This window comes from Balaenoptera borealis (assembly GCF_965194805.1).
Source record: "Balaenoptera borealis genome assembly, chromosome: 11".
Taxonomy (NCBI): domain Eukaryota; kingdom Metazoa; phylum Chordata; class Mammalia; order Artiodactyla; family Balaenopteridae; genus Balaenoptera; species Balaenoptera borealis.
In genome coordinates, this window is record NC_138868.1 from 93,416,061 (window position 1) to 93,430,860 (window position 14,800).

The 14,800-nt window shown below is 43.4% G+C and overlaps 1 protein-coding gene across 5 annotated transcripts in view; it reads left to right on the top strand.

The window, feature by feature from the left end:
- Nucleotides 1-2,848: 2,848 nt before the first annotated feature.
- TTC12 (tetratricopeptide repeat domain 12) overlaps nt 2,849-14,800 on the top strand; it is a 49,843-nt gene continuing 37,891 nt past the window's right edge. The window contains exons 1-6 of one of the 5 annotated variants that reach the window (XM_082342366.1): nt 2,849-3,176; nt 4,426-4,498; nt 10,391-10,554; nt 11,857-11,878; nt 12,521-12,598; nt 13,429-13,550. In XM_082342366.1, coding sequence (XP_082198492.1) covers nt 2,922-3,176; nt 4,426-4,498; nt 10,391-10,554; nt 11,857-11,878; nt 12,521-12,598; nt 13,429-13,550 — 714 coding nt within the window. In that variant the 5' untranslated portion in view covers nt 2,849-2,921. The remainder of the gene's footprint in view (nt 3,177-4,425; nt 4,499-10,390; nt 10,555-11,856; nt 11,879-12,520; nt 12,599-13,428; nt 13,551-14,800) is intronic. The other 4 variants (XM_082342367.1, XM_082342364.1, XM_082342368.1 and 1 more) reach the window with 4 other exon arrangements.

The following is a 14,800-nucleotide window of genomic DNA, read 5'->3' on the forward strand; positions in this document are numbered from 1 at the left end:
TAATTGTGTAATCTCAGTGTCAAATTTCTCTGGTGTTTAGAGTCCTTCGGACAAAAGTTATTTACAATAGACATGTTTTTTAAAAAATATCAATATTTCTATTTTTATGCATAACATCATTTGGACTATTTGGAAGGACTTATCACCAAAAAATTGATATCAACTTTAAAACAGTTAGTTGAATAAATGAATAGCGTCTTCCATATCAGCTAACGTTAGGTTTGGCTGGGAGTGACCGAAAACCCAACATAACAGTGACTCTAACAAGATAGAAGTCTTTAGATTCCCAGAACCTGATGTATTGTTGGGGTTAAACAGCTTTCCTATACAGAAATATGGAGTTAGATAGTCCAAAACCCAGTATGGTAACTCCATGATCATTAGAACACAGGTTCCTTCTACCTGTGGCTTTCCATCCTCAATATACTGCTTCTACATCATGGTCCAAAATGGCTGAGCCAGCTCCAGCCATTGTGTCCACATTCCAACCAACAAGAAGAAAAAGTAAGAAGAAGGGAATCCTTTTTTAGGACACTTCCTAGAAGTAGCACCCACCACTTCTGCTTATATTTAACTGGACTGTCATGTGTAAGGAAATAGTCATATGTAAGGAAAGTTGGGAAATACAGTCTATTCCAGGTGCCTGTGCTTTGCTAAAAATTGGAAAATCTGAAGAAGAGAAGAGTAACTATTAAAGAACAATTAATTTATTCAACATCTCCACTTGAATAACTCACAGGCATCTTGGACTGAATATAAATCTGAACTCATCATCTTTCTCCACACCTGATTCTCCTTGAATATTCTCCATCTCAGCCAACGGAGAGCCCTATTCTCGCTCAAGCTAGAAACCTAATGTCATTGTTAATATTTCCCTGCTGTCAATTCCCCCTCCAAAATACATGGCAAATTCATCTAATCCTCTCTATTCCCTCTACCAATACATGCTGTCGACAACCTCTAACTTGTCTCCCAGTGTCCCTCTGGCCTCGTTCCAGATCATTCTCCACATTGCAGCCAGAATGATTTTCTAAAAAGAAAAATCTGAGCATGTCACTCCTCTCCTAAAACCCCTCAAAAGCTGCCTGTGGCACTTAGGAGAGAGACCCAGAACTTTTCAAAGGCCCTGTGTGATTTGGGCCTGGCTTCATCTTGCACTGCTTACTTTTGCTCTCTAGGCCGCAGCCAAGCTTGGCCTCCTGTTGATTCCTTGTCCTTGCCAGGCTCCTTCCTGACTGCCCATCCTGCCCCCTCTGCGTCCACCTCCCTCTCCAGCTGGTCAGTGCCCACTCATCCCTTAAGTCTCAGTGTAAACGTCACGTCCTCAGGGAATATCTCCAAGGTTTGAGACTCAGCTTTCATGGTACCCTTTGCTACTTTTGTTTTTCACCCTTTACTTCTTATAGCACTTACCACAGTGAGAATTTAAGTGATTATTTGTTTATTGACCTTTAACCCCCTTACGTGACAAGCTCTTTGGGTCTGGTGACTGGATACTCGTGATGGTTAATTTTACGGATCACTGGCCCAAAGGGTGCTCAGATATTTGTTTAAATATTATTCTGGGTTTGTCTGTGTTTCTGGATGAGATTGACATTTGAATCCATAGCCTGAGTAAAGCAGATCTCTCTCCCCACTGTGGGTGGGCCTCATCCAATCAGTTGAAGGCCTGAATAGAATTCTTTCTCTCTGCCTGACTGTAGTAGCAGGAACATTCTCCTGCTTTTGCACTCAGACTTGGACTGGACCTTACACCATCGTCAGCTCTCCTGGTCCGCAGGCCCTTGGACTTGCACTGGAACTCACACTATGGGCTCTGTGGGTCTCCAGCTCGTCAACTGCAGATGGTGCACTTCTCAGCCTCCATAATCATGTGAGCCCACTCCTTACAATAAATCTCTCTCTCTCTCTGTGAATGTGTCCATTGTCTCCTTCTGCTCTAAATACTATGATTCCCTGGATAATAACCATCACTTATCCCTACTGACCAGGTGCCTGGCACCTTAACCGTAAATCTTAGGAGAAAGTGCCATTTCTCCATTAAAAAAAAAAATTATTTGTACTTTTTTTTTTTAATAAATTTATGTATTTATTTATTTTTGGCTGTGTTGGGTCTTCGTTTCTGTGCGAGGGCTTTCTCTAGTTGCGGCAAGCCGGGGCCACTCTTCATCGCGGTGCGCGGGCCTCTCACTGTCGCGGCCTCTCTTGCTGCAGAGCACAGGCTCCAGACGCTCAGGCTCAGTAGTTGTGGCTCACGGGCCTAGTTGCTCCGCGGCATGTGGGAATCTTCCCAGACCAGGGCTCGAACCTGTGTCCCCTGCATTGGCAGGCAGATTCTCAACCACTGCGCCACCAGGGAAGCCCCATTTTTTATATAAAGGAGAACTCTGAAGATCAGAGAGATCACATAACTCTCCTCTCCGAAGGTCTCGCGTATACTAATAAGTAAAATCGGATTCACACCCAAGCCTGCCTCTCCCAAGTACGCTGCAGACCTTCCCTCTTTGGGGCCAGGGATATTAAGCTAACGCAAGTGACACACCCTCCCACCCCAGAAAACAAAGAAGCCAAAACCTGGCGCTGATTTAGGGATCAGCGCAGGTCACTCGGGCTTCTTTTGCTCCCCCCAGCTTCCCCGGTCCCCAGCGGGCTTCCCACGCCCCAGCTCGGCCTTGAACTTGGCTGCGCGCTCCGGAACTAAAGCGCAGGGCGCGTCAGACCACGGGGCCACGTCCGCCCCTGGCCCTTTGGCGCCGCCCCGCCTCAGCCTAGGTCGGTCACCGCCCGCCCACAGCCGCCATTTCCTGTCCAGCTCTGGGCGCGTAAGGTCAGTGCAACGGGGTGGCCCGGGGTCTGCCCTGGTCCTGGTCCTAATCTGGCCGTCAGAGCCAAGCAGAGGACGCTGGGTTGGACCCCGGCGGATGGGACGGTATCAGCTGAGGACCGCCGGGACCTCCACGGCGGGCACTGGGCCGGTGGACGCTCTGGAGCGGTTGCCGGGCAACGGTGCCGCCGGCCCCGCCCCTCTGCGCCGGCCGGGGAGGGGCATGTGGGGCGAGCCGGTCTCCTGGCTGCAGGCGGGGCGCAGGCTCTTTCCCAGTGAAGTGGATACCGTCGGACGCCTTGGACATCACCGTTCCCTGACCTTCTCGTCCCGTCGTGGGTTCGCTGCCCAGGCATGGCGCGCCCTTAGACCCTGGCCTGGGAGCAGAGGGCTTGGCGCCTGCCCGCGGGAGTTCGGAGCCTGCCTTCTGCCTCTCCTAACCTTGGGCGAGTCAACTCACTTGACTAGGCCTCAGTTCCACGGGAGCCTGAATTGTTAAGAGCTGGAAAGAAACCTAGCGATCGTTTAGTTAAGCCACAGGTCCCCAGCCCTGTTTTATAGATAAGGATGTCTTGCAGTAACCACTCATCGCCTACCTGGTGCTTTAAATTAATCCCCAGATAGCCCTCTGTTTGTATTATAGTTTCCAGAGAATGAATGAGGCCTCTGAGGGTCAGAGAGGTTGTGACTTTAGCTGAGGTAGCACAGCTTATAACTGGAGTCTCAGAGAGATCAAATAACTCACGGCTTGTTCCTGGCAGATTTCAAATTTCCAGTTAAAGGTGCCTTATTTGGCTACACTGTTATTAAACCTTGCTGTAAATCAGAATCACCTGGAGAGTGTTTAAAACTATACATTCCTGGGCACTCTCTCAGGCTTACTGACTGAGGGGCTCTGGGCTAAGGCTGAACCAGTTTTTGGATGATTCTTATGGTCTGTGGGTGGACCTTTGAGAACCACTGGCTATAGCGTGAGGCCTTTCACTCAAAAACAAGTGACAGATGATCCAACTAAAGTACCTGGAGAGGAGAAGAGAGGCTGGCATGCAGGACTGTCAAGTTCTAATCCCTGCATGCAACTTGTAGCTTCTCTTCACTCCTCAGAAATCAGCCAGAGGCTTACATTTTAAATAGTTGGGACATTTAGATGCAAATTGTCCCATTTTTGGTTACCTGTCACACAGCCAAGTCCAAAGCTTCTGGCTGGGCCAGCCTGTCATGATCAAAGTCAAGTGTTAATAGTGTCCTCCTCCATCTCTGGTGGCCTGTCAACTGCTCTCCACCTGGCCGCCTTCAAGCCAGGTCCCTGAATCACAGCAGCTGGTGTTGGCTTTGTAGGGACATTTCACAGAGCACTTTCCCCATTGGAGGGAGGCTGGCAGCTTTCCAGAAATATCGCCACACATAATGAGGGTCCCTTGGCCTTAACAGCAGTCAGAGTGAAGTAGATCACCCTGCTTGTTATTCATGACTTTTCTAAACACAAATCCATCTTAAAAATAATTACCTGGCTCTTAGTTTTAGAAGGCTAATCAGCCTGACCAAATTCTGTTTAGAGTTTTATTTTTATTAATTTTCATCATTTATGCTGCCTCCCTCAGGGATTCTGGTTCACAATGGCTGACTATCAAGAGGAAGACTTGCAGAAATTTCTTAAAAATGTAGACGAAATCAGTAAGTATGAGTAAATCATATACAAATTAAATTTTACTTTAGGGAGGTGGAGTGATTAAAGAGAGATGATTACTCTAAGTTAGTTCCTGGGTTGCCTGACAGGTTTATGACTCTTAAGGAAAAAAACGTTCTTGAGGTTAAACAGAAGGGGTATTGAGAAGCAAGTGATATTGGAGCCTGGGGGTAATATTTTTTGGCTGTTAATTGGTATCAGAGAAGCTGCTAACATTCTGATTGAATTCAGGCTGACAGCTCTTCCTTGTATTTTCTCCCCTTCTGTGTAGAATCAGGTCAAAAGGAGCTTCTATTTCCCCATCACCAATGAGCCCACTGTTCCCTTGGAGAAGATCACTCAGGAACCTCACTGATGAATCTGAAATCCCTCTTGTTTTAGGGGAGAGCAGGTTCTGGTTTTGAGCTGCAGAGGCAAAGTCAAAAGGCTTTCCCTCAGGGTCCATCACATTACATAGATGGCTCCTGGGTCCATCACATTACATAGATGGCTCCTGGGTCCATCACATTACATAGATGGCTCCTTGTCATACTCCTGTCTCTCCTCCTCTAGGCAGGAAGACCCTTCCCCACCTTAGACAGGTGGGATCTCAAAGGACATACTCTGACCACACAGATCACATACAGGAGATTCCAGAGCACTCAGTCCCTGCTCAGACTTCAGGGAGCTTGTTTGAGGATAGAGACAAGAAAGCCAACAGTGAAACAGACCTTACATATCAAATAGAAATATATTGAAGTTGCTGCTTCTCACAGGCTGTATGGGTCCAAAGAATAAAATGGTTTTAAAAATAGTTCAGGCAACTTCATAGATGGTACATGCTTAGGGTGTTCTTTGGGTTTGTCATGGGCCTTTTCTCCTCGGCCCATCCCCCAAATGTTGTTCTGGCCTGGCCCACTGCTCACCTTTCTCTTCAGGTGATCTAGCCCAAGCATGTGGTTTTAGCTACCACCCTTGTGATGAACCCACATCTCAGTTGCTACCAGCCACCTTTTTTGAGCCTCAGCATCTATGCCAACTGTCACACCCATTGTATCCCTCAAGCACCATGAACTTAATGTGTCCAAAGTTTAGTTGATCGTCTCTTTCTCTGTCCCCCCCACTGCCAAATAAAACCTGCTTCTCCTACCCTCCCATTCATTCTAGTCTCACTTGGTGGCACTGCTGTCCCCATATTTACAAGTCACATTGGCCTCCTCTCACCTCTCAGCCCTTAATTTAATCAGCCCTCAGGTTTGCCTTCTCCCTCCAGCTCCAACCTCTCCAACCTCCCTTTGTTCTCATTCTCTTATCCAGACGATTTCAACAACCCCCTGATTGTTTTTCCCGCCCCCAGGCTTACACTCCCCACAGGGTAATGTATCTAAAATGCAAATCTGACCCAGCCACTTCTCTGCTTGCATTCTCCCCTCAGTCCCAATAAATTTCATGCTCTCATCAGGACCTAAGTCCTCCCGTGACCTTGGCCTTACCTCTCGCCTCCCACTACCTCACACTTGAGCTACAGACTGCTTCCGGTTCCCCACACACCCCCTGACCGTTCATCCTCTGCTTGCTGCCTTTGTCCTTCCCTCTGCCTCCCTGTCTTTCTTTACCTGGCTAACATTCATTCGTACCCCAAGTTCATTTCCATATCATTTGTATCAGTGCCGTCTGATAGATCTTTCTGTGATGATAGAAATGTTCTGTAATTTGCACTGTCCACTGTGGGAACCAGTGACCACAAGTGGCTATCGAAGGTTTGAAATGTGGCTAGTGCTACTAAAGTGAATTTCTCTATTTCATTTATAAGTAATTTAAATTTATATAGCCACATGTGTATAGATTCTATACATTCATTTCTTGGGCTCTTGCTGTGTACTGAGCATTGCTAGACCCTGGAGAGTACAGTAACAATGAATAAGAATTACTTTCCTTCATGGTACCTACAATCCGGTGGGGAAAACAGATATTAAACAAGTAATTTCAAGGGTGATGTATGCTACAAAGAGAGATTGGTAAAATGCAAGAGACTCTAACTCAGATTAGGGAGTTGTCTGATGGGCTGCTGTAACAAAATATCACAGACTGGGGGGCTTAGGCAACAGAAATTAATTTTTGTCACAGTTCTGGAGATCAGAAGTCCAAGATCAAGGTGTTAGGTTTAGTTTCTCCTGAGCCCTCTCTCCCTGGCTTGCAGACAACCCCCTTCTTATTGTGTCCTCACATGGTCTTTTCTCTGTGTGTGCACATCCCTGGTATCTCTTCCTCCTCTTATACGGACACCAATCCAATTGGTTTAGGGCCCCACCCTTACGACCTTATTTATCCTTCATGACCTCTTTAAAATCCCTGTCTCCAAATACAGTCACACTGAGGGGATTAGGGCTCCAACATATGAATTGGGGCAGAGGGGCACAATTCAGCCCACAAATAAAGGCTTCCCTAAAGGATGAGATTTAAGCACAAATCTGAAGTCTGAGTAGGAGTTGGCCACTGGGGAGAGGGTAGGGGAGTATTCTAAATGGAGAGAAAGTACGTAGGAAAGGTGGAAGTTAAGAGCAAGTGTGGTACTTTTGAGAAACTGAAAGATTAAAAAGCTCAGTATAGCTGGAGAGAATAGATCAAGGAGAGAAGGGTCCCATCTGAGTCCAGAAAGGCCAGATCAGGAACGACCTTGGAAGCCACAGTAAGGAATTCGTGTTTATCCTGAGAGCAATGGGAATCCTTTGGAGGGTTTACTCGGAGCAGAAACATGGTCAGATTTACACCTTAGAAAAGTCACTCTGGCAGTGGTAGACTGGAGGGGAGAAGCAAACAGGTGCTGAGAGCCAGCTAGGAGGCTGTTACAGTGCTCCAGGGAGAAGAGACTGTGGCTGGAATGGACACAAGTAGACAGATTGGAGAGATAATTCAGAGCTTACTAGACAGGCTTTAGTGTTGATGGCTGTGAAGGTGGAGGGAGAACAAAGGCTTAAGGATGAGCCTGAGAGTCTTGATTGAATGACAAGTGGATAGTTGGACCATCTGCTGAGATAGGGGCATTTGAAGGAGGAACAGTCTGGGGAGAAAGAGGGTAGGCAGATGAGTAAGGCATCCCAGTGAAGATGTTCAGAAGGCAGTTGGCTTTGTGAGTCTGAGCCTAAGAGAGAGAGTAGCTGGGGAGGTCAGCTTAGGAGACACTGGCATCTGCATGGTATTTGGAGCCATAGGAGGGAACAGGAATTCCTGGGAAAGGTGTAGAAAAAGAGAAGAGGGCTCGGGCAGAGAGTCTACAGAGAAAAATTCAAAAAAAATCTATAAATAAATTATTAAAGTAAAGAAGGAAATCGAGCAAGGTTTTTGGATACAAGGTTAATGTATAAAATTCAGTTGCATTCTTATATACTTCCTATATACCAGCAGCACTTCATTTACAATACCAAAATAAATCCATCAAAATATATGCAAGACCTTTATGGGGAAGGTTATAAAATTTAATTGAAAGAGCTCCCAGTGTTCAAAACTAGAACAATTTGAGCAAGAAAGCAAACACAGTATTGGATTATAGCCCAAAGTATAAAATAAATATCCATGAGTCTATATGGATATAAATAAACGATGAATAATAAACAAGTAAATAAATATGTAAGGCAAATCTCCCATACAGAAGAATTTCAAACAATTTATGTAGATATTCCCGCCTCTAGAAGGTAGAGCATAACTCTTCACCCCTGAAAGTGAGATAACATTTACTGACTTGCTTCCAAAGAGTACAGTACAGGAAAAGAGGGGAAAAAGTAACTTTAAGATGGAAAAAGCTGGCAAACTCTACCTTAGGTGGTCAAAGTTAACATCATGATAAATCATATTGATAACATGTACCCTTAATATGTGCTATGGTCTTCCTCCCCAAATCTTGATAACCTCAGTCTAACTGTGACAATAACATCAGGTAAACCTAAACTGAAAACTATTCTACAAAAAATACCTGACCAGTAGTTCTCAAAACTGTCAAGGAAAACAAGGAAGGTCTGAGAAATTGTCATAGCCCAGAGAATTATAAGGAGACATGATTAAATGTAATGTGATATCCTAGATGGTATCCTGGAATGGAAAAAGGATATTACGGAGAGATTAATGAAATTATAATAAAGTTCAGAGTTTAGTGAATAAAAATTTTAATTAGAAGACATAAAATATCTAAATAAGTGGAGATATATTTTATCATAGATGGGAAGACACATTTGGTAAGGAAATCTGTTTTTCTCAAATTATTCTCTACATTCAACACAATTTAGATCAAAATCCCAAAAATGTTTTGTTTAGAATTCAACAAGCTGATTCCAGAGTTCACACAGAAGAGCAAAGGGCCAAGAATTAATCCAGAAAATTTTGCAGAAAAATAAGAAGGTGGGATCTCCCTATCAGATGTTCAAGACTCATTATAAAGCTGTAGTAATTATGCACGGAAGTTTTGGTGCTGAAAAAGATGTCATCCAGTAGAATGGAATAAAGAGCCTCGAGCAGGTTCACGCATGTAACAGGGATGGCACAACACATCGGTGGGAAGTCAGGGACTCTTCAACAAATGGTGCTCGTGCCCTATGCAAAGTCAGCTCCAGGGGACTTCCCTGGCGGTCCAGTGGTTAAGACTCTGCACTTCCACTGCAGGGGGCACAGTTGCAATCCCTGGTCTGGGAATTAAGATCCCGCATGCCAAGCGGTGCGGCAAAAAAAAAAAAAAAAGTCAGCTCCAGGTGGATTAAATACCCTAATGAGAAAAACAGAACGTTAAAACATGTAGAAGACATGCAAGAATATATTTGTAAACCTAATATACACAAAAGGCATAAAGCATAACGGGAAATATTGGTACATTTAACACATAGAAAAATCTCTTCAACAAAAGCTTCCATAAAAACAGATAAAAAGACAAACCATACTCAAGGAGATGTTCACAAACACATATCAGTCTGGAATATATAAAGAAATCATAATAAGAAAAAGACAAACAACCCAATAGAAAATCGGCCAAGGATAGGAGCAGGCAGTTGACAGAAAAGGAAATCCAAATGGCCTACAAACCAATGAAAAGATGCTCGATCCCAATCATGTTCAGGAAAATGCAAATGAAAACACTAAGGAGATAAATGCATTATAGTGGCAACAACTTGAAAGTTTGACAACAAACATTAACTAGGATGTGGAGGCATGGGAACTCTTGTACACAGCTTATAGGAATAAAACTTGATACAGCCGTAACCTGAGGAATATGTCACATGTGTGCATGGGGAAATATATACACAGATATTCGATTCGTCATTTATTCACTAGCAAAAAATTTAAAAACACCTGGGTGTCCATCAATAAGAGAATGGATTACCTATGGTATATACAGTGATTAAAATAAATCAACTGCAACTATTAGTTTCAAGAACAAATCTCTAAAGCATATTAGGAGAAAAAACTAGGTTGCAAAAGAATGCACGTTTTGTAAAAACCATTTATTTAAGATGTTTAAATACACACATATACACAAATTCTCTGGTAGGTGAATAGGTTCTGGGGATCTAATATACAGCATGGTGACTATTGTTAACAATACTGTACTATACACTTCAAAGTTGCTGAGAGTAGATCTTAAATGTTCTCACCACACACACAAAAAACGAAATTATATGAGGATATGGGTGTGTTAACTAACCTTGGTGTGGGAATCATTTCTCAGTGTATACGTGTAGCAAATCACCATGTTGTACACCTTAAACGTACACAATGTCATGTGTCAATTATATCTCAATAGCGCTGGAAAAATAAAAGCCCTTCCCCATGAAATTTTCTACACCATCTTTTTAGTGAATGGAGTCTTTCTTTTTGAAGACCTTGCTTGAATGATTCACCTCTGATTTCTCCTCTAGCCAATTTAATTCAGGAGATGAATTCTGGTGACCCAGTCGTACGAGAGAAAGCTGTCCTTGAGACAGAAAAGAGACTGCAGTTTGCAGAGGAAGACCAAGAGGAGGACGAGTGCAGGACCACCGTGGACAAGACCATGATCAGTCCTCCACAAGCTCCCACAAAGGTGCCCTTTCCCTGTGGTAGAGTTATCTAAGTAGACAGAGTGAGGAGGTCTGCATAAAGCAGGGGAAGTAGGGGTTTAATCTCAACCGCCCGGTGAGGCTGAAATAGCCTTTTGTTTTGTAGATTCACTAGATTTATTTTCCACAAGGAAGTATAAACTCTGATTTCTTTTCTTGATCTTTCTGGGTCATCCTTAAACAGCCCTTTGGGTTTGTTTTAATGAAAATTTGGCCTCTCTACCCACTGAGCTTGTGACCATTTTTAAGCTTTTTTTTTTTTTTTTAACATCTTTATTGGAGTATAATTGCTTTACAATGGTGTGTGAGTTTCTGCTTTATAACAAAGTGAATCAGTTATACATATACATATGTTCCCATATCGCTTCCCTCTTGCATCTCCCTCCCTCCCTCCCTCCCTATCCCACCCCTCTAGGTGGTCACAAAGCACAGAGCTGATCTCCCTTTGCTATGCGGTTGCTTCCCACTGGCTATCTATTTTACGTTTGGTAGTGTATATGTGTCCATGCCACTCTCTCACTTTGTCACATCTCACCCCTCCCCCTCCCCATATCCTCAAGTCCATTCTCTGGTAGGTCTGTGTCTTTATTCCCGTCTTGCCACTAGGTTCTTCATGACCTTTTTTTTTTTTTTCTTAGATTCCATATATATGTGTTAACATACTGTATTTGTTTTTCTCTTTCTGACTTACTTCACTCTGTATGACAGACTCTAACTCCATCCACCTCGCTACAAATAACTCCATTTCATTTCTTTTTATGGCTGAGTAATATTCCATTGTATATATGTGCCACATCTTCTTTATCCATTCATCCGATGATGGACACTTAGGTTGCTTCCATGTCCTGGCTATTGTAAATAGAGCTGCAATGAACATTTTGGTACATGACTCTTTTTGAATTATGGTTTTCTCAGGGTATATGCCAGGTAGTGGGATTGCTGGGTCGTATGGTAGTTCTATTTTTAGTTTTTTAAGGAACCTCCAAGCTGTTAAGGTAATATATTCTACTAACTCATATTTCCAACTCATACAGCCACAGCGGCGGTCCCTTGACCTGCTCGCCCTTGTTTCTGCAGATGTAGCCCCATAATAATTGTGCCCATAACTCGATCTCCTGATTTACAGCAAGCCCCCTGAATTTTGAGCCTTTCAGTATCGATGGTTAAAGGAAATGACCCTACTCCCCACTTGTAATTGATCTGCCTTCTTGCTTTGTATATGTATAAATGAGGGAGTGGTTTTTGAAATTTGTGTCTTTGTTTTTATGATAACCTGTGCCCTGCAGAACACAGACGAAGTAAACACAGGTAAGGACAGCATCTTTCTTTCCAATGTGTGTTATTCCTTTAGGATCAGTGTTTATTGACTGTAGCTTCCAGACCCTTGAACTATAGCCTCTGGGCTTACAAACAACCCATGAACAAAAACCTACTGATGACTCAGTTCTGTTACTAGTAGTCAGAGGGGACGCTACTCAGAGGGTTTTTCCTGTGTTCTCCTGGCCAGTCTTTTGTAAACTGAATTCAGTTATTCTGTTTCATCCAATTTACTCTTAGCTGCTTAAAGGGATCCAGAGAGTTTCTCAGTTGCTCAGCTCAGAAGCTCATTATGCTAAGTGGAACAAAAAAGTCTGTCTTCAAAGAAAAACTCTTTTAAAAGGCATAATTCAAATTTGAAGCACAGACATAGTCACCGTGTATAATAATACATCACACAGATTACCATTTAATGTCAAATTAAGAAAATGTCATTTTAGTTGTCTCCGAATCTGTGTGTGTGTGTGTGTGTGTGTGTGTGTGTGTGTGTGCACGCGTACATGTGCCTACATGTGAATGCATGAAAGGTGTGGCTCTAAAACTCTAAAGTAGCTTTTTTCTGAATTTGAGCTAAAGAACTGATTATAGTATTTGGATTTTTCTTTTTAATATTTGAAATTACGCTGTTGTCAGAGGCCTTCTTGGCATCTATGGAGAAGGATGCAAAAGAACGTGCCAAAAGAAGAAGGGAAAACAAAGTCTTAGCAGATGGTAATTGTCAGTCTTTTCACTTTTCAAGAGCCAGGGTGATCTGTGCTAGAAAGAGCAAGGAAGTCTCTATGCTAATGTTTGAGGATATCAAGATTCCCAGTGGGTGGGTTCATGATGGGCCTGAGGCAGTGGGACCTGGCCAGGCAGAAACTAGTCTGTTTCCTGTTCCCACAGCAACAATCAGGGAGTCAAGACACAGCCCTGAGTCAGCCTCCACAGTCAGACCTTTCTAAAGCACATGGATGGATTTAGCAGCACTAAGTCATGCTTGGAAAGTAGGGAGGGATGGGAGTGAGGTACTACTGTCCAGCCTGAGGCACAGATGAAGAAATGAAAAAGAAAAATTAAACAAGCAAACAAAGCTGGGAGAAGGGAGAGGGGAAATAAAGGAAAAGAAAGAACTGGGGTTGTGTGTGTGGTGAGGAAGATACACATGACAGAAGAATGCTTTCAGCACTTACTTTATACCACTCAGTGGTATGTGTGCTGCAGATCTGAACGATTCCATATTTGCTAGAAAATTAGTTGTTTGAATCTCTTTATGAGACGTTTGAATGTGTAGACTTGCTCTTTGTGGCAAGTTTGGGGTGTTCTGAGCCTTGAGGCAGAAACATTTACTTTTTCTGAGAAGCTGCTTAGAAGACTTCGGGTAGATTGAGAGAACAGAAACCTACCTGGAATTATCTGCAGAGAGAAGTAAGTGACAGGCCCCCTTTGGATGAATGGAAGCTCTGACCTTCAAAGTAGAGTTGGAAAATCAGGGCAATGAAGTCTGAAAGAATTTTCCAGTGTGTGGGGAGAGCTCACCTGTATAACTTCTATTCTCACAGCCCTAAAAGAAAAGGGGAATGAAGCATTTGTCAAAGGTGATTATGAAACAGCCATCCTGTGCTACAGTGAGGGTTTGGAGAAGCTGAAGGACATGAAAGTACTGTACACCAACCGAGCCCAGGTGAGTGATCCAAGGATGTGTCCATGGGCTTTCCTCAGGGAACAGTAGCCACTAACTTTGTGAAAGCAGAGAAAGATGAGACCAGATGGCGCCAGTGTTGTGCTCGTAACTGTGTAACAGCTGGCTCTGGTCGGGTTGGGGGTGGGGGCTGATTTGTAGGGAGCATTTGCCAATTTCCATGGTGTAAATACTTTCACTGTGGTTCAATTTCAAGCTACCAACTTGGAATCATTGAAGGAGAACTTGGGAACAGCTACACATAATCAGTTCTCTCCATAGTAGAGGTCCGCTCCAGCACATCACTGATGGTACCCAGGCATTTTCCCTCGTGTATAGACAAGAAAGCTAGTGGAATGAGACAGTCTATGAGACCTTGGAATTCTGCCACCACTGAAGTTGTTCAGCTTCTTTTTTTGATGCCAGTCTACACTCCTAAGGGTTACTCTCCTGTTAATTTCTTACCCAACGTATCAATCCCTCCTTGATTAAGCTTCTGTGACTGGGGTATACTGGAGAGCTAATGGGCCTAGAGCCATTTTCTCAGAAATTTTGAGTTTCTGAAATCCCTCATACCTCCGTTTTATATCACAGACGAGCTCAGATTCCTGGAACACCAGGTAAAAACCATCACCCAGATGTTTATTATCTACTACTTAATGAAGGGCAAAATTAATAGTTCTCAGTTGAAACAAAAATGTCACCTGTGACCTTATCTTTGAAAAGTACTTGAGTTTGTGTATGGAAGAGCTCTCTGCTGCTCAGGCCTGAAGAATTGGCAGATTCGTGGACATGATTATCCAATGATCAGGATATGTCAGCAGGACCTGGGTGAGATGAACTTGACACCATGTCACTTACAAGAGGGAGAGATTCATCATCTCCAATTTCTATAACTCAAGATTAAGAAGGTCCTGCTGTGGTATGTTGAGGAAGAGTGCAAGAAACAGGACATTAGCAGTCCAGAAAGTCTGGGCAGTGACAGTGATTTAATGATAAATAAATCCAAGCACAACATAAGCTCATTAGTTCAGCAGTTTGGATAAATCAGACTCGAGTTGAGGTGTCATTTACCTAGCCCCATTTGTGGAGAAAAATTGTAATAAAGAAGAGAATCAGTAAATAAAATGGCCAGAGGTTGATTTTGCCATGTACTTCTTATCCCCCTAACAAGATCATAAACTTTTTGAAGGTAAAAACTGCCATATACTTTTCCCACTAATGCTTTACTTACAACAGATGTTCAATAAATC